This window comes from Haliotis rufescens, unplaced genomic scaffold, assembly GCF_023055435.1.
Source record: "Haliotis rufescens isolate VD_foot unplaced genomic scaffold, xgHalRufe1.0.p SCAF_63, whole genome shotgun sequence".
Classification (NCBI taxonomy): domain Eukaryota; kingdom Metazoa; phylum Mollusca; class Gastropoda; order Lepetellida; family Haliotidae; genus Haliotis; species Haliotis rufescens.
In genome coordinates this window covers 597,125-618,762 of record NW_025964354.1, presented here as the reverse complement: position 1 = coordinate 618,762, position 21,638 = coordinate 597,125, and the positions used below count along the sequence as shown (strand labels likewise).

The 21,638-nt window shown below is 38.7% G+C and overlaps 1 protein-coding gene across 1 annotated transcript; it reads left to right on the top strand.

Moving 5' to 3' along the window:
- The first annotated feature begins 1,159 nt into the window (after positions 1-1,159).
- On the top strand, positions 1,160-20,888 carry LOC124150134. Its single transcript, XM_048387033.1, has 7 exons — positions 1,160-1,256; positions 3,036-3,108; positions 5,687-5,974; positions 7,296-7,586; positions 8,462-8,610; positions 9,044-9,066; positions 19,835-20,888. Exons 2-7 carry the CDS (start codon positions 3,036-3,038, stop codon positions 19,932-19,934), a joined length of 924 nt encoding a protein of 307 aa, XP_048242990.1. The 5' UTR covers positions 1,160-1,256; the 3' UTR covers positions 19,935-20,888.
- Positions 20,889-21,638: the final 750 nt, after the last annotated feature.

Here is a 21,638-nt window from a genome sequence, read left to right as displayed (position 1 = left end):
AATGTCACACATATAAACCCTATGTTTTACTTTAATGCCACACGTATAAAACCCTATGTGTCGGTTTAATGTCATACATATAAAACCTTATGTGTTAGTTTAATGTCACACATACGATACCTAATGTGTCAGTTAAATGTTACACCTATACAACCCTATGTGTCAGTTTAATATCACACATATAAAACCCTATGTGTCAGTTTAATGTCACACATATAGAGCCCTATGTGTCAGTTTAATGTCACACACAGCGCTGCATATTCGAGATTAATGTCACACACATATAGTCCTATATACCAGATAAATGTCACACACATAGAACCTTATATGCCAGTTTAATATCACACGCATATATATACCTTTATTCCAGTTTAATGTCACACTTAAAGAGCCTTATCTGTCCGTGAAATGTTACACATATAAACACATATGAAACCCTATGTGTCAGTTTTATGTTACACACACACCTTAAATGTCAGTTTAATGTCACACATATAAAGCCGAATATGTCAGTTTAATGTCACACATACAACGACTTATGTGTCAGTTTAATATCACACATATAAAGCCCTGTATGCCAGTTTAATGTCACACACATATAGCCCTATATGCCAATTTATTGTCACACACAAATAACCTTATATGCCATTTTTTATGTCACACATATGATTTTCTTCCTTATCAATTAAACCGAATATTGTTTGCTGTTTTGTGATGTGAGGTCATCTTAAACATTTAATCCTGGTAACATATACTTAACAGTATTATGAATTACATAAATTTTAAATTAATCACTCACACAATTTGAAAGTCAATCCCAACGTGCTACCAATCTACAACCCGGAATATCTATTTGCGTTCTGTTATCGGACGAGGCGATGTACTGTGTGACCAGCGTTGTCAAACACTATGAAGTAAACGGAAAATATAGGATGATAAAAGTTACTTACAGTTCCGCATTAACCTTAGCCTATGAACCAATGGTGCAGATTGAACGTCTTTACTTTTATGATAAAACACAAAACACACGTTTGCTATTAACAGAAGTAGCACAATTAGTTATCATTTTGGGCTGCGATTTGAGACTTTCGGTTGTTGTTTTTTTCATAATGGAAGCGCACATAAAATGTTAGCATCCCCGTCTCTGACGTCACGCCACTGTTCACGGGTCACATGACAGCGGACGAGATGACCGCGTGAAGATATTACGCAAAGGCACTGCAGAGGTATATTGTTTGGATCTTACTGGCACCAAGGTAAGAGATAATACGAGCGAACGAAATGTTTCTCTTTAATGACTTCCTATGGACATTAAAAGACATGTACACAAAATACTGTGATATGTGGTCGCAGGTGAAAGCTGTGCATGGCTGTGACCGCAGTAAAAATAAATATGCGATATTCATCATGTGGTTCACGCACAGGAGCTGCCTCGAGTTTTGGATGGTTGATTGTATCAATAGTAGCTTGAACAATCCCACGGTGAACTGTTACCGTTCCAATTGTAATACAGCACCGTTTTGATGACTCTTAAACGTGAGCTTGAGACAATTATATTCCATGAACAAAATCATGAGTAAATACAATGTAAAACCAAAAGAGCGAGTAATCACATGTTATAGCATACCATTGACTTGTATCGGATGAATATCTCGTTTCGTCCATTGGTTGAGATGCTGGTGCGTTGGTCAGTCTGTTATATATCTAAATCGTCACAATCGGCGAGCCCGCTGTATATTGTCCATAACTTGAATTCCGGGGTAAAATAGGTCTTCAGCAACCCATGCATGCCGTAAAAGGCGACTATGCTTGTCATAAAAGGCGACTAACGGGATCGGGTGGTCAGGCTCACTGACTTGGATGATACATGTCATCGATCCCAATTGCGTGGATCGATGCTCATGATATCGATCACTGGATTGTCTGGTACAGACTCGATAAGTTACAGACCGCCGTCATACAGCTGGAATATTGCTGATCAACAAATCGATCAACCAACCAACCATAACTTGAATGAAAGGAATCACACAAAACACCTTCCATTTCGTTGTATTTTCCATACATAAATATCAGACTTCCTCTAATATACACTGAATGAGTGAATGAGTTAGTTGTGTTTAACGCTGCTACGAACTGTATTTAACTTACATCACGGCGTGTCAGCTTAACGTGGAAGGCAAGTTATGGAGGTCTTAGACGTTAACCTCTTTCTGTGTTTAAGATGTGAATATTTCGTTGAATGAACCGAGCCACACGCTTAAAGTAGAGTGTATATTTTCACAAGTTATAATCACATATTTATCTTTAATAGAGCATGGTGGACATTTGCAACACCATTTTGCTGATCTGTGCTATCTTAGGGATATATTACAATTTAAGAATGTATACTAACATACTGTGGTGGATCCATGACCTCGGCTGAGAAAGGTACAAGTGTAAAACAGGAAGTTTTTTTGTTTGTTTTTAATGGTGGCAAACCGGACATCCCTACGAATGTTAATCCATTGTCAATTATAAAACATTTCGAGATATGATTCTAGCCTGTTCATCAACAATTGTCCTTATTGTTTTCTGTTTTTTTAATAATTAGTCCTTCAAATATGTTACAAAGGTGAGATATTTTCGAATAGCAAAACAGATCCTCCCCACATTATACTGCGCGCCCTTGTTTAACCGAACAGTTGTTTTAAGAGGCGTCCTGTTAAGTCAGTGACCACCACATATTGTTTTGTTCCATTTTTGGCTGAGAACCAACATTCATAAATCGAATGTTGGTTCTCAGCAAGTATTTTCAAGATATCAGTAATTGCAAATACCTATTATTATAAACTGAACAACAAAAATTCCTTTTGTTGTTGAGTATACGTATTTGATATATCTGTAATTCATTTCAACATGAATCATTTCGTGTTTTCTTCATTTGCCTGGTTGAAAATGATATTATCCTGGCAATGTGTGCGTTTTTTGTACGTGTAAAGCATGTTAGTTCGCATGGTGGCAGTTATTAATACCAATCACGTGTCTTATGTTGACAGATGAAGTCTTCCATCAACAGACTTGTCCTTGTCCTCTACGTCCTGGCAAACCTCACAATGCATGTCGCAGACAGTAGGTTTCTATTTTTGTTTATATGATGTTATAATCAATTTATGACAAATCACGAAATCACAATTTTTCCCCGCCGTGATGTTGCTGGAATATTGCTATAGGCGACGTAAAACCAAACTCACTCACCATGCATTGCTTTATCTTGTTCCCTCATCCTGCATGATTTTGCCTGCACGGGAAATGCAACAAAACAACCATCTCACAAAGGACGCACAGGTTTTTGCTATTGTATTATTTTAAATGCATAAATACTTTGGCAACATTCTTTTTCATCTGATTTGAAATGTTATGCATATGCAGCTGGCGTTTATTTGGATGATGTTTGTCAGCTGTGGTGTGCAAATGCAAAACAGTAGCCATTTTGCCAATCGATTGACAAAATATGATAAAATAATCATCCCTAAAACATTCGACACAACAGGCTTTTGTTCTTGCTTTATAGACGGTACCCGTTACGACTGCAGCATAAGTACATTATAGGGCTATAGTTTCAGACTTTTATTGTAAATATGACATATTATTCTGATGCCATATATTACCTGGCTCTCAAAATACCTTCATGTTCACGACCACGGGTGGTCAAGACGTCTAATGCACTGTAAGTCGCTGTCTAGAGTTACGTCCCCTAGGCGTGCCAGAAACCTATGATTGTGGGTTCTAGTCCCAGATTCGCCCTGAGTGTGTTTCTCTGTTTGTGAGGTCTAAAAGCGTACTTGTGGATTTTACTAAAGTAGTAAACTGCTATTAAGAACTGCATCGGTTATGCTTTCCTCCCACATTCGACTGACACAACTGATATAACTGAAATATTGTTCAAAGCGGCGTTAAACCCCAACGCCATCCAACTTGCTATACACTTGTGTTCAGGCCGGGCACTCATTCAATGAACAGCATGTAGCTGAGAGTTCGATCACATTAAACGTCAATTTAGCGTTTTCTCAATGCATATATTGTGTAGCAGCATTATTAAAACACCACATAGATTCCTTGTCCGTCTTAAGTGGAAAACCATCTTTACAAAGCCATTTGGCGTGGCAATCTTTATGTTTTTTCGCGCTGCATATTGAGTACCTATAACTGTTTTCTTTGTGGATTCTACACATGAATCTGTGGAATTTATTACCATTGGTTCAAATTTAAATGAAACGTATGCAAAGTATTTCACGGAGGACATTAACTGATACTACAGTGATGGTCATGTAATATCTATTGGCAGTAAATCCATACACTTACTGGGATTTCATCGACACGATCCGGTTTCATATGCCGTCTTTGAGTAGCCATATAACGTAGTTGCTTGCATTTCGAACTGGACTCTTGTTTCCAGATAATTGACACATCCACAGAAACACGCCTCAGGTCAGTACTGTCCTATATTGTGTACGCTTTATACGTTTGACCATCACTATGTCAATGAAACATTATTGTAGCTTTGGAGACAAGATATTTCTATCGCGCAGAAATTCAAAACACGCTATATGGGTCTGTTAAAGGAGCCCAAAATATTTCTTCTTCTTGGAAATACAGCATGTCCTGCAGACAAATTATTTATTCATTATTTTTGGAGGAGAGAGAATTTTAGAAAGGTATTTAAGACTTGAGCTGCGTTTATGGAGGTAGCGGATAATGCAACGTGTGTACATCCTTCTGTACGTATATAACTCTGGAATCGAAACAATATATTCAAGTCAATTTTTAAGAACAATTCAACAATACTAACTTCACAGATTGCTATAGTCATTGAAATACAAAAAAAATGTAGCCACACCCGATTATCAGCCAATCATTAGTCCGCTAGCGGATGGGGCTCTTTATTTTAGGTTTATAGAAACGCGAAGGCAAACGAAATTGCATATGTAGGCAATCGATGCTATGAAATCAGTACATTAATACAGGCACTACATTAGCGGTGTAACAACCCGAACATAACGGTTCAAAACATTTGAATGTATACACTGAAACATTTCTCTTCATTGTCCATTAGTAAGGTTAAACTTTAACTCTTTAACGTACTTATTATATATTAGTGGCTTTAAACTTCATCTACTCACACTCATTATACATAAGTGACGTTAAATGTTAACTCACTCACACTCATCAAACATAAGTGACGTTACACTTGAACACACTCACACTCATAATCGATGTTAAAATGAAACTTACTCACACTCATTATGCATAAGCAACGTTAAACGTTAACTCACTCACACTCATTATAGATAAGTGACTTTAAACGTAAACTCACACACATGCATTATATATTAGTGACATTAAACGTTAACTCACACTCATTATACATTAAAGACGTTAAAAGTTAACTCACTCACACTCATTATACATAAGTGACGTTCAACGTTAACTCACTCACACTCATTATAGATAAAGACGTTGAACGTTAACGCACTCATACTCGTTATACATAAGTCACGTTAGATTTTAACTCACTCACACTCAATATACATTAATGACGGTAAACGTTAAGTCACTCACACTGAGAAAACATTACTCGCATCACAAAAGGCATTCAAGTGACCAGCTCTCCGTGTTTATGTTGTTGTATTCCTGTTCCTTCTCACAGGTACGGTTGAGATCCAGTGCCCCGAGGAATCCTACCTGAATGAGCCTTCTAGTCTGACCTGCTCTACATCTCAAGCCTTCTCTAACATCATTTACAAGGCTCCAAGTGGGAACAGTCCACAGTGTTCACAAACGGGCTGCACACCTGTCAGCGGATTCCAGGCAGTTCCTATAAACTCATCTTGCACTCAACTAACGATACTGAAGGTACAACAGAGACATGCAGGACAATGGGGGTGTGCTGATGGCGACAATAACTTTGTGTATAGCAGTCTTGTTGTTGCTGAAAGTAAGTACTTAGCAAGGTTTATGGTTATTATGGGGTGAACGTATGACCGTGACATTTTTCAAAATGTACAAATTGCGTCAAATACATCTAATTTTTCAGGATGAACTCATCATTCAGCATAACCAGGGAGACATGGTCAGTTCATCTACATGATGAGATACCCCTGACATGTACAGTTTGTTTGTTTGTTGTTTAACGCCGCACTCAGCAATATTCCAGCTGTATGACGGCGGTCTGTAAATAATGGAGTCTGGACCAGACAATCCAGTGATTGACATCATGAGCATCGATCATAGTCGCTTTTTACGGCAAGCATCCAGGACAACTATAGTTCTGCAGCTTTTATATTTTCACGTATTGTCGGGAGGGTACAGGAGCCACCGTGTAGCTACCTGGAAACGTCACCGCTTCTACAGAAATAAATATGACACTAACAGACTTTCCGTATGTAAGACTGGAATTTATCAGCTCAAATAGTACGCTTTTTACCTGTGGTGGCGTTACGAAAATCGGTGAGTTAAGAAGAGTATTTTACCCAATGAAAGTAATTCCTCCATGTCTGAGTATATTCTTCTGTCAAGTGCTACAAATAAGAAGCAGAACATAGGCTGTGACATACTATTATCATATACCATCCTCATATTCAGCCTATACATTTACAGTTAATAAGATGGTCATCATGTTTGTAATATGCGATATGACCTAGAGTACAGAATAACCAATAGACTATTTTCCTATGTTGCTTGCTGTACATATATTTTCATTAAAATAGATGTTAAAGGCATCGCATAATAGATACTGTACCACAGAATCCAAAACTGTGACGTATATTTGTGTGTGTGGTGTATTTAAAATTTTAGAAACGTATTATGGACCTAATCTCATCTGGGCCTACAGTGTACAGTCACATGGCCTGCCGTTTCAAATAACTCTGTGAACAGTTGAACCTGAGTATGAGAACGACGAAACTGTCAAAATATTAAAGTGTTATTCTTCGTACCTAATTTTAATAGGCCCTTTATTGAGTAGAAACACTTTGGATACCGAAAAGCCGAGGTTTTGACGTGTATCGGAGTCGCCATTTCTTTACAAATGGACGCGTACATACCACGTGAGTTCATACGCGTTTTGATTGGCTGCGTTCATACAATTTGTCGTATGCAAATAGAGCATGTACTGTTTTGTACAACTCACGTACAACAAGTGGCATACCATGTGTTGCATGCAACAAATAGTATAAAACAAGTTGTAAAGTGTGAATGTCCGATAACATTCCTACCAGAGTGTTTGCTGTTAGATTGTTATGCATCATCATTTTCAGGGAACCCACCATGCAGCATAACCGTTGACACCTGTCCAGTTCTTCTGCATGAGAAGATATCACTGACAGTAACCATCCAGAACTACTATTGCTCTATAGCTTTCAAGGTTTCACTCCGTGTCGGGAGCGTTCGGGAGACACTGTCTACAGGTGTACATGTGACTGGCCCTACAAATATCACCGCTGTCAAAGAAATAAATATGACAAAAGAACACTTTGGGGATGTACAACTGGAAATAATCTGCCAAAAGAGTAGGACAATTTCCTGTGGAGGCGTTACAGTTTTACATGGTAAGTACAGAGTGAGTGAGTCAGTAAGATTTTACGCCGCTTTTAGCAAAATCCCAGCTATATCACGGTAGGGGACACGAGAAATGGGCTTCACAAATTGTATTCATGTCGGGAATCGAACCCGCGTCTTCGACGTGACGAGCGAACGCTTTAACCACAAGACTACTCTACCGTCCCCATAGGTACAGAATGACCATCTGCCAGTCCAACATTCTAACACGATTGTTTGTTCTGATTCATAAGTAATAATAGTTTCAATATCTAGCGTCTAAGTGAAAGTGTATATGTCTGTGTCCAATATAGGAATAACCATCACAGATAACGAACATAATACGATTTCGATTCAATTGATTATTTCTAAGCATCCAAACGCTTCACCTAGTTAATGTGTAAAACAACGTCAGTTATTTTATTGGTAGGATACATTGAGAATAGTACATGGATCAGTGCGTGATAACGAAACTAGAGTCGCTTATAGGAATTCGCCTAGTTAAATGGCGATACAATGTAAATCACTAAGCCGTGCTATAGAGCCCAAAACAGCGGCATACAATAACCCGTTCTGCACCCGGTACTGTACACTCCCAGGTGTATAAGAAGCCCATTGGGCTCTGTGAAACGTTTTTGTGGCATAATTGCACAGTCGCGAGACGTGTAATTCAGAGAGAATGCATACGGTTCAATACAATTTGGTCACACACGTTGCAGGCCAGGGGTCCGTCATCGTCACAATTCTTGCATATGCGGCGGCGGCCGGCCCTAGTTTCTCACGAAAATCACATGCATTTCTCTGTAATACACGTTTAATATGACCTGGTGTGGTATGTGTGTTTCATTATTCGGGATTAAGGGAATAAACGGAATAGTTTACTTAGTTCCAGATACTTCTCCAACTCCTCCAACTCCTCCAACGTGCCCCTTGCCTCCAGGCAATAGAGGACAAGTCACCATTGCAGTCGTGGTTACCTTCTTCGTCACCAGCTTCCTATGCATTCTTCTGGTGGTTATCGTGTACAAAAGAGAGGTAAATGAAAAGTTGTTCATCCCTTGTTGATACCTCTTATTGGCTTGTCACCGTCTTGTAAAATACTACTACCAATCGGCTGCTCTGCCAGCACAGACATCATGCCATAAAGTCTGATGTGACGTCACTTGTTTGTTACGTCATACGTGTCCCTGTTACCATACTTAAATTGCGATATCAGTTACAGGATAGATATACTTGTCCCACACCTAGACGTCATTGTGTACAAGCCCACCCAGCTCGTCAGAGACACCTATCAATAAAGCCACTTGATCATCACCACATGTAACAGTAACGGTCCTGACCATACACCACGTGTTAGTGGCTCAAGCATAATTAATAATTAATGGTGCGTTTTCATAAACGTAAGTTCAGTGCAGTGAACTGGTTTCTGATATAGTGTAATTTAATGTATTTCTTTGTTTTCTTTCAGGAATTGAGGGATTTCATGGGAAGGTAAGACAAGTTTCAAAATGTCGTGTTGGTGCAATTTGTATGTCAAACCTCACGTGTTATTATCCCCCGCCCAACACGTTTCGTTTCCGGAGCATAACTAAGAAACCGTTCAATATTTTTCATCCAACCTTGCAGGTTTGCCAAGTACATGCTGAACTGGTGCCTTTTGATACTTAGAAATTTTAGATTTTTTTTGTTTTTTACGTTTCCATGGCAACAAGACGGACTTAGGTTATGTGAGGGTAGGGTTCGTTTCTGGAGCACAACTCATAAACCGTTCAATATTTTTTCATCAAACTTTGCAGGTCTGTCAGGTACATGCTGACCTGGTGCCTTTTGCTATTTCTAAATTTTAGAAATATTTATTTTGTACGTTTCCATGGCAACAAGATGGACTCAGGTTCCAAACTCTTCTTTTTTTACAATTTCCATGACAAGTTCCACCTTGGTTAAAAAAGTTAGGGTTTTTTAAGATTCAATTTTGTCATAAATTCTGCAACAGGGGCGGGGGATATAGACACGTTAGTGGCAAACTCTTGTTTTAATATCAATCATTCCCTGTTCCAAATCTTTTAAAGATACAGATTCCTGTAACAAATGTTATATTTTGGGACAGCACCTTCACAGTAAAGTACAGATTCTCCTACTTTTTGGGGTTGAGTTTCATGGGGGATTCGAACCCACGCTGCCAGAGGGAGGCACACAAGGCAGCGATCTACCCTACTCAGCCACCGAGGCTTCTACTAAAATGGTAGTCTAGATATTGTACTTTGTGTACCCCTCTGACAAGTGTAAACTGGCATGGCACCCATGGCCGAAAGATATTAACACACAAATGCCACGTCGATATAGATTTCGTTTAAAAGCAGAACATGTTCCCTTCCTTGTACCCAGGAGTTGTGGCATCTTTACCGAATACAGATTAATATTCCCGAGAGTGTAGGGATCTCATATTACCCGTGTTTAGAGCGGAATTCGATGTCCACTGGTTGGCACACCCTTCAGTAGCAGGATGATGCACGGACAACATCCTTGATGAGTCCTGAGCACATCAGTGACATTGATGCAATGCGTTGTCAAGCTAAATATCGCCGTCAGCCCTTGCCCAGCTGAAATATTTTTGTCTACATTAAGGCGACATCACAACTAGCCCGTTGGGCTTCTATTTTTAATTTGAATGAATACACATATGTGTACGAGAATGCCCGAAATTGCCCGAAAAGTGACGCACGTCGAAGCCTGTTCGAGGCCGTGCGCAACTAAACGTAAACTCATTTAAGTTCTTTTTCGGATCTTGATGACGATGTTCTTCTTCAAAGATCATGGGTATCAAGTGCTTAATCTCCTTTCACAATGCCATGTGGAGCGCTTTTGGCGCATGCAATGAGAAGACAGATATTAACAGGAACAAGACACTAACTTGAAGAAATACATATTTATTTGGCTTTTATCTCAAGCGTGAAAATGTGGTGCGTTTTCGCGATTTGACCGCAGACAGGCGGAAATTAATCCCGTCTCGTGACCGAATTTCTAGTAGCCTTAAACATTGGTGGAAAACAGGAATCACTAAAATAAATTGAAAAGAATGAAATAATAAATTATATATTATGTAAATGATAATTGCGTAAATTAAGGTCAAGGTCAGCGTTAAGCATTAATTGTGCGTACTTTCACTTGTTTCGAGTCATTTAAATGGTGTAAGTATGTTTAGTCAGTGGATTACCCTCTTTTCATATCGATATTTGACCATGTTACACATGCAAATCAGAAACGTTCAGAAACAGACCGGATGTTCATTTCATTTTATAGTGGATTGACGTTTTACTGTTGAAGTTTCGGGAGGGGACGGGACGGGAAGTGTCACCATTGGGCCGGACTTAGTTACTTAGAGGCATGTTAGAGGTTCTTGGAAAACATGTACGTGAAAGGCGGCAGGAGGCAGATTCAGATAAAAGCAAACGACTTTCTAGTGACCACATGGTTGCCACAGACTGCGCCTCTAAAGAACATTGCCTTTGACATTGTGACATACGATTCCCTATGTTTTTAAGGGTACTTATTGACCTGTTCGAATATATCTCGTTTGCGTCCTTAGACAATTTCGTTATTTGCTGCAGAAATTCATATTATGATTCATTTAAACGTTTATTTCCAGTACCGTAGAGAGTGATCGGAATAATGAGCCTTGATATAAGTACATGTATGACCGGTTTTGTGATCAGTTTGACCCTCTGGGTGCCGAGTTATTTTTCTAACGCACATTTTCATATGATCTGAAAAGTTAACATTGAGCGAGAATTGAGCTCTTGGTCTACCTCCAACAATACATTTATGCAGGGATGTACACTATTATATTTCCTATATGATGGAGTAGTATATGATGCAAATATCAAACCGGTTTGAAAAAGAGACAGAACTAAGTTTTGTCCGAGTTTTGTAAAAATAACCCCAACAAATCTCACCGCTTTTCGTCGTATACCAATGACGATACGGAAACTAGCTTTACGGAAACTAGCAAGTGTCTAATATATAAACGACATAATGATATATCAAATGAATTTCCATGCGTATGTATAACGTTTTATATTCGATACGAAACATAGCTTGCCATATATGAACAGAATCGGTTTTTACCCATGACGTCAAAAGGCGACAATAGACACTCACACCAACAGAGGGCATAACTCCGCTACGTTTAGACTCAGTCCATTGTATCTCAGCTTACTAGGAATGTGCTGTGGATGACGACGAACTAAATTATTCCAGCGCAAATTTGGACATTGAAACCATATGCGTTTTGGAGCAATCACAAATCATAGGAAATGATACTACATAAGAAAGGGAACCGTGAAGATCCGGGGTAGGATAGGTCTTCAGCAACCCATGCTTGCTGTAAAAGGCGACTATGCTTGTCGTAAAAGGCGACTAACGGGATCGGGTGGTCAGGCTCGCCGACTTGGTTGATGCATGTCATCGTGTCCCAAGTTTGTTGATCGATGCTCATGATGTCAATCACTGGATTGTCTGGTCCAGACTCGATTATTTACAGACCGTCGTCAAACAGCAGGAATATTTCGGAGTGCGGCTTTAAACAAACAAACAAACATTATAAAGGACGTAATAGTGAAATGTATGACCCTATCTAACCGGTAGAACTGGGCTTAAACCTCCGCATTCACCTGCTCGTGGAAATTGAATTTGCTATTGTTGCACCATTATTAAGGGAGTGCCGGCCTTATTTCCAAATGTTATGAATTATTGAAAATTTGAATGTTTTATTTACGCTTCTTTTATGTCTTTGTCGAAGTCGGAGTAAGACGACATTGTTATATATTTATAAAACAGAAAGTTTTTAGGCACAATATAAAGTGATTTTGTTTGTAGTGTTTGTAAAAGGTCTTGAAAAAGATAAAACTATTAGGTCGATAGTGCATATTAATTAGGCATCTAATTTACATCAATCAAGTGCTCATAGAATAGTTCAAAACATACCGATATATTTTTAATATTAGACATGTATGCATCCATTATTAAGTGGATATTTCCCTTCATCTTTGAATTTCCGACTCTTTGCAAGGGATCTATTTGTAATTCACTTATGTGCTTCGTTAGTCTTCCAAGGTATATTTTCAAGATATTGATCAATTTCCTGCAATGAATAGACGAATTGATATATCAATATAAGAGAAACTGCTACACATTGTAGAATCTCAATGATGCTGCCTCCGGTGGGCAGGATACGCTCACGCATTTCTGTCTGATAGTGATCCATAGACATGATAATGACATAGTAGAAATCGTACAATCGAAATTTCTTATGAATATGGAAAGGGTTTTGTCGCTTCGATTTACGTTATCAAAGAGTACTGGTTTCATAGCACAGCGTTCGTTTTCACACCTACATGTAATATATTTCTCTTTATTCCATCTATATTAATTTTATTAGTGACAAAGACATTTGTATATTTGATGCTAAACTGTACGAGAAATTCAGGGATGTGTGTATTGCATTTGAGTGTGAAATATAGGCCTGTCATAGTCGGCATGTGGGAAACGTGATTTTGTAAACACTATCCAATATGGCGGAAAGTTCACTTCAGCGTTTGTGTTGAGGTATTTTCTAAAACATCGTAACAAATTCTAGGGTTTTCGGCGACGTTTTGGAATGAACGTTTTGGAATTCTCCTGTGAATACTCGATATTTAGATTTAGAAAAATACATGAAACATAACGCTGTGAATGGTAAAATATCAAAAGTAGCGATAGTAGTCGGTTTTCAGTAGTTTTGTTCTTCTTAAAATGATAATGTCACAGGATAGAGAAATTCGCGCAGAATCCAAAACTGTATGGTATATGTCTGTGTGCGTGATGTAGTGTCATTTATATTCAACTTCAAAAATTAACGTGTGTGCATATATATACCAATGTGTATATACATTAATGTATGTGTATATATATATCCATGTGTATACACATTAACGTGTGTGCATATATATACCAATGTGTATACACATTAATGTGTATATATATGCCCATATGTATACACATTAATCTGTGTGTATATATACCCATGTGTATACACATGTGTGTGTATATATACCCATGTTTATACACATTAATGTGTGTATATATATATATCCATGTGTATACACCTTAACGTGTGTGCATATATATACCGATGTGTATACAACTTAATGTGTGTATATATATGCCCATGTGTATACACATTAATCTGTGTGTATATATACCCATGTGCATACACATATGTGTAAAGTGTGTACATATATATATACCCATCTGTATACACGTTAATGTGTGTGCATATACTACGGATATTTACCAATGTGTATACCCATTAACGTGTGTGTGTGTGTGTGTGTGTGTATATATATATATATATATATATATATATATATATATATATATATATATATACCAATGTGTATTCACATTACGATTTGATTTATACTCTTAAATGGTGGTAATATACCCATATCTTATTGTGTACAATCACCGTGTGTATTGTGTACAAAGAATTGATTTCATACTAATATGTATGTGTTTGAAGCAAGTTCGCGGTAGTTTTATAAACATAATGTAATTAACAATTACTTTCAGTGCAGTTACTCGCATTCCCTTCTCCGAAAGTGCACGATGAACATATAAGATGAACAAAAAGCAATACAAAATCAGTTGTTATATTTTGTTCCTACTTTGTACCCCGATTAATGTCCACACAATTTCATTTCATACTTGATGTTTACACTGACAGCCATATGCCAACCAGCTGTAACGCGGAAGTACATATATAACTCCTGACAACGAGAAATGACCTGAGCGTATGTACGCTCTGATTGTTCTACAGTAACAATGTTTGTTGTTTGCTTACAATAAATAGATTTAAATAATTTCGACATTAATTTCAGAGTATTCTACAGTTTTCTAAGAACTAGATTTTGTCACTAGCTTCTTACTCATAAGCCAAGGGTATCAGTTCAAATCTATAATTTCGTGCCAAAACTCAAACGTTTCACTGTCTTCCTTCTAAGTTTTTGTTTGTTTGTTTGTTTGTTGTTTAAGGCCACACTTAGCAATATTCCAGCTACATGACTCATGAAAAACGTTAATGAATGTCAACGTTAAATCGTAGTTATAAACTGTGTTCTTAATTGATCGATGATAAGATGATATTTTTGTAACCGATGGAAATGATGGAATGGAATATAAGTCAAACCTACAATCAAGTGTGGTTGTTTATTGTTTAAGACCCCACTCAGCAATATTCAAGCTACATGACGGCGGTCTGTAAGTAGTCGAGTCTGGACCAGACAATCCAGTGATTGACAACATGAGCATCGATCCACTCAATTGGGATCGATGACATGCATTAACCAAAATCAACAAGCCTAACCACCCGATCCCGTTACTCGCCTCTTACGACAAGCATAGTCGCCTTTTATGGCAAGCATGGGTTGCTGAAGACCTATTGTACCCCGGACCTTCTAAGAGCATACCCAGGTACCCAATTGTAAAGACATTGGTGAATCGACAACTAGCAGTGCATGCAGGGTGCTCTTAATTCTTAAATATGACGGGACGGTTAGGGCCACTGTTCTGATTTACACCAGCATACTTTGTCTACGGCTTTAAAGAGCAAAGACAACGGAAGAATTAAGAACGTAAACACTTTATCGAGTGTTTATACAAATCCATGTGTGTTTCCTCATCATATATACATATTTGGAAATGTTCGGGAGACACCATATTCTTTGAATAAGTGTAACGAACTAAAACAAAAATGTCCCTAAATAAACCTATTAAAAGTAAAAGACAGCCAAAATTGAAACACATTCTTACTGGGGCTTATTTCTCAGAAGTCAAACAGTAAAAAAGTGTAACAGGCCTAATTGTGGTACTTGCCCTTATGTTTTACAATGTTGTTATTTTACATTCAAAGACGGCAAAAATCTCTATGTCAATGAAAATATGAATTGTGCTTCGGAAAACTTGATTAATGTCATACAGTGTGCTGGATGCAAGGCCGAATACATTGGACAGACAGGGGACACCCTAAGAGCGAGAGTGAGGGTCCACCGACAACAAATAAGGGACCCCTCTTGTCGGTGTATCCCACTCAGTCAATACATTGCTCAGTGTGCCGGGAATAAAACACCACTTATATTCCTGTTTTGCAAATGTGAAAATTATGCACTGAGAAAGATAAAAGAAAGTTATTTTCAAACCAAAATTAAATGGCCTAAACAAATTGAATTATTTTATACAATTGTTGTTCATTTTACTGCTACTACAATACTTATTTCTGTATGTGTAGTACGTCTGCCCTACACAGCGTAACGGTATAACTGTACTCTTGAAAATCACATTTGTGAAACCGGTTGAGTAAATTATACAGCTCATCTTTGGACTCACGGGGTATGTATGTATACATACACATACATACGGGGGTGGGGTGGGGTGGGTGGGGGTATATATGTATATATATATATATATACATACATACATTCGCGTGTGCATATTATGCCTAACTGTACACATTAACCAATTTACGGGGGTTTATACATTCGCTGTGCAGAGTTGCATCACTTGGGCACGCCAGAAACCTATGATTGTGGGTTCGAATCCCGGTTTGCCCTGATTACGTTTCTAGGTTTGTCGACACCATACCCGTGCTCGTGGGTTTCACCGAAGTGGTTAACGCCTAACAGCGGCGCTGAGCACAAGCCATTCACTCTTTTATTCTTTGCATTGAGAATAAAACACAAAAATGTGTCATGTGTTCACGATGCTTTGCCAATACTCTGTTTCATATTGTATGGTGCATAAATTTCGTGTGGGACTGCATTTCGCAACGTTATGACAATGTAATGTGACAAAACACACTGTGAACAACGTCTCGTAGACTAAAGTATCTTCCATATGAAAAAGGGAAAGACATTACCTTGAGCAAGTTTGTGCAGACAATTGTCTTTTTACCATGCGGTAGTTACGCCACTCTCTAAAATACAAGACCCGTGACAATCCGGGTTGAATAGGTCTTCAGCCACCCATGCTTGCCCTTAAAGACGATTATGCTTGTCGTAAGAGGCGACTAACGGGATCGGATGGTCAAGCTGGCTGACTTGGTTGATGCATGCCACCGTATCCCATTTGCGTGGATCGATGCTCATGATGTCAATAACTGGATTGTCTGGTCTAGACTCGATTATTTACAGACCGCCGTCATATAGCTGGAGTATTTCTGATTGCGGCCTTAAACAACAAACAAACAAACAAACTAAACTACAATTTTCAATTGAAACAATCTGACTGACTTATCTCTGGGCTTGTGACGTAATATATGAATGCACATCTTCCAAGGAAAACTTGCAATGCTTAGGTACCGTTTGTGTGAGATATTTAATGACGACATAATTAAAGATTGACATTATAGGATAAAAGGCAATCCCATGTATGTGCTTCGGGTTGGAAACTATCCTGTATACGGAATAAACACGTTGTATTTGTCTCGCCAAAGTTTGCTAAAAAGGTTAGCTCAATGCAAGGTGTGTTCTTAATACAGGATGTTTACCATCCAAACCCACACTCGCGTGATAACGTCTTTTTTCGGGTGAATACCGTTCAACTATTTTCCATCAAACCTTTACATCCCTGAATATATCCTTCCCCGTAACGCCCGTTTGACATCATCAATGTAATAGTAATTCATGATAATACAAACGACAAAACCCTTTTCTTAATCATATCAAATAAGTCAGATATTGAAGCCGGCAAACTTTGAGAATATAGTATCACAGGAGGAAAGTGACACGAAAGTGAAAATGCATGAATACTGTTTGTACGCGGTAGTATGCAGATACCACACGCCTATCATTGTGTATACATTTAATACGTTATCCATATGTATAAACGTATCATGAAGAGATGGGGGTAGATGGGAACGTCCGAAGCGTGAACTGAATTTCTGAAAGATATCTTGTCTGGACCGCCCAGTGCCGTGGCACACCTACTTTTCTTTCACCTGTTGAATTGAAAAATCATCAAAACAGATGCAAATGTGAATTGCATTTCAGTGACACCACGACGTGTCATCTTAATGGGAACAAGGTGAGGCAGGGCGTTGACGTATTTCACGTGTATATATGAGGCTGACAAACTAAACATCTATGCTAAGGCCCCAATGGGATCGTAATCAGGCTGAGGGACACACAACTGTACAGCTATCGTGGAAGCTTAGAACCATCCATCTCCCTACCCCGAGCCACAAATATAGAGAAAGTTGTATAGCTGATTGTCGAAACGTAGACCACTCCCATCCCTATTAACACTCTGCATAGAAACCCCTATTCCCCTCCCCCACCCCTACCCTCGCCCCAAGCCACACGTAGAAAACACTGTACAGCTGATTGTGGAAACTTAGAACACTCCCACACACATTCCCCTCCCCACATCCCCCTCCCTCATCCCATCCCTTACCCCAAGCCACACGTAGAAAACACTGTACAGCTGATTGTGGAAACTTAGAACACTCCCACACACATTCCCCTCCCCCCATCCCCCTCCCTCATCCCATCCCTCACCCCCAGCCACACATGGAAAACACTGTACAGCTGATTGTGGAAACTTAGAACACTCCCACACACATTCCCCTCCCCCATCCCCCTCCCTCATCCCATCCCTCACCCCCAGCCACACGTAGAAAACACTGTACAGCTGATTGTGGAAACTTAGAACACTCCCACCACTATTGCCCTCCCCCACCCCTCCCCTCGCCCCAAGCCACACGTAGAAAACACTGTACAGCTGATTGTGGAAACTTAGAACACTCCCACACACATTCCCCTCCCCCCATCCCCCTCCCTCATCCCATCCCTAACCCCCAGCCACACATGGAAAACACTGCACAGCTGATTGTGGAAGCTTAAGGTACGCCCATCCCCAACCCCCAGCCACACATAGACAAAACTGTCCAAGTTGAAGCCACTGAGCCTCCTGAAACGCAAATCTTTGAAACTTTAAAATAGAATAATATGACTATGTATTGGAAGGGATAAAATAAATGTGAATGTTTCTCATAATGATGCACATATAAGATGTTTTTAGACAAATTCAAGCTTAATGTAACTGGAGGAAATGTAAGAAACGATAAATATACCAAATCGTGTATTCATTTTCCAAACACAGGAACCCACATGACACTGTCATCCTTCCGCCCTGATTCATATCTATGCATGCCTTGTATCTATTTGTTATCGAAACGAGTCCTCTGTGCTACTGGAACATGGGGTACACAGGAATTTATAATTATCATATTTATTAGCAATTTTGTTATGTTTTTGTCCTATCTTATTTTGTGAGCAGTACATTGTTATTCTTTAGGTTCAAGACGACTTATCAAGTCATATCAATTCCTTTGAATAATAATTTGCATATGCTTCACTGCAGTGCGACAAAATGACACAATGGGTGACTGTAAATAGTCTAAACCGGACTAGTAAACGTAATGTGATGATATGCAATAACCAATGCCTACCAGCAGTCTCATGAGACATTCTAAGGCACGACGTACCGGCTACACATTCTTACAGGAACACCCCGTCAGTGGCGTCACATTGTACAAACGTGACACCAATTGAGTAAGTGAGTGAGTTGGGTTTAACGCTGCTTTTAATAGTATTCCAGTTATATCACGGCATGTTAGCTTAATGTGAGAGGAAAGCCCGAAGTGATGCAGGTCTCAGACGTTTTCCACTCTCGGTGAAACCCACGAGCACGAATATGGTGCTGACAAAACTAGAAACATAATCGGGGCGAACCGGGACTCGAACCCACAATCTAGGTTTCTGGCGTGCCCGAGGGACTCAACTCTGCACAGCGAATCGCGGCGCCTTAGACGACTGGGCCACCCGTGCCCCCACGTGACACCAAAAGGCACTCAATTTAAAGAAACAGTTGGTGTTTTAATATGCTGTAGATTGTGTTGATTAAAGAGTGAAGTACAAAAGCATGCGCTGAAGCCCGATTGGCCATGATTATACATTGCCTCCAACGAATAGCATTGTTTGTATGTACTACAGACCCGCGGCCTTAAAGTGCTTAATGAAAGATAAATTGATTGAATAGCGTTGATGTCACTGAGAACTGATAATCCGCTTTCAATAATGCCGCAATATTATACTCAAACTCACATGCGGTTTTTTGTTAAGATTCCGCTATGAATACCTAACGCTGCGTTTTCAAATTGTTTCAGAATTCACCCGGCATTTGCAAAGAAGCTTGGCCCAACACCTGATGCTCCCGAACAGACTAAGGACGGCCATTCACAGTTCACTCCAGCAGTGAAAGCGTAAAGCTATAAACTGTCTTTGAATGGTTCCAACTTATTAGTAATTCATTATATCTAGCTCTGATATACCTCGTCAGATGACAATAAATAAATAGCTACTGGGAATAATAGGTTACCAATCATGCACATTGTCTATAGAGACTTATAATTTTATGATAACCAGCGCTAATTTTACACGTTTAAGATGATATGTATCTAACTAGCTACGCGAAATTATAGCTTACCAATCATGCACATTATCTATAAAGACTTATAATATTATGATAACCAGCGCTAATTTTACACGTTTAAGATGATATGTATCTAACTAGCTACGGGAAATTATAGCTAAGCAATCATGGATTGATTTATAATATTATAATAACCAGCGCTGCTATTCCACATGAAGGATGAAAAGTACCAAACTAGCCAAGAGAAATTATAGCTTTCCAATCATGGAATTAGTCTAGAGAGACATATTAATCTGTCTTATCAAACAGTGACTTCATATACATTTGGATGCAGTTTTGCTTTGCATATGATTGGCATTTTTGACAATGTAAAACCCCTCATCGATTTATCATCTTATTAATTATGTCAACAATTTGTACATGTAAACATATTAGTGAGTGAGTGAGTGAGGTTTTACGCCGCTTTTAGCAATATTCCAGCAATATCACGGCGGGGGTCACCAGAAATGGGCTTCACACATTGTACCCATGTCGGGAATCGAACCAGGGTCTTCGGCGTGAAGAGCGAACGCTTTAACCACCAGACTACCCGACCGCCTATATAAACATATTAGATGTCGTATTATGATCTATAGTATTTCATGGATAGGTCATTTCAACTGGTGTTAATTTTAATAACTTATATTTGTGTTATCTTGACGTGGCGCATTTTGCATTAAGAATACTCAAACTAGCAATAGTGTGCAATATTCGATTATGCCAATAAAAAACCCGTTGATTACTGAAAATAGATATTATCCGTCCATATTACTCGATTATAATTGTCATACTGAAAATGAATCAATAAGTGCATAGTTTTCGATTATGAATAGCACTCGTAAGCAGAGTGCTTACATAAAAAAATAGTTTATGATATTTTTGCAGCAATTAGACTCTATTAGGTTTAATATAGTCGTTCGCTGTGATCTTATTTTCGGACTATATGTTTATTAAATTGTATTGCGTCATATACAGCTACCCTATCGTTCGGTAATACTTACTCTCGCGTGTAGGATTTGATATACACTTCACAGCTACATTATATTCATCAATATGCAGTTTAATGTAAATGTTTATGAACATTTCCTGTGATCTCTAGCACCATCATGTAAACACAATTAATATTTGCCTTAGGCTCATGTTAATGATATAACACAACATTATTTGAAATAATTTAACACTGAAATTAGAAAATATGTGTTTATGTACAAGGATCGAGGGGAGGGGATGTCCAAGCGTGTGTTTTTTTAGATAACATTTAACTTTGTTACATCATAAAATTAATCATTAATATTCGTGATTTAAAAAGAGATTGCTTTTGTTTCTTAGAATCAAAATAATCATTTAAAGTTGATCTGTATATACGGTCGAACCCGCGTCAACGCCAATACTAACGTGCTACCACAATTATACCTGAGCGGAAAAATCGATGCATATTTCTATTCCAGAACACATTAGTAGTTGTGTCACATTGCAATTTTGTAACGACAAATCCATTT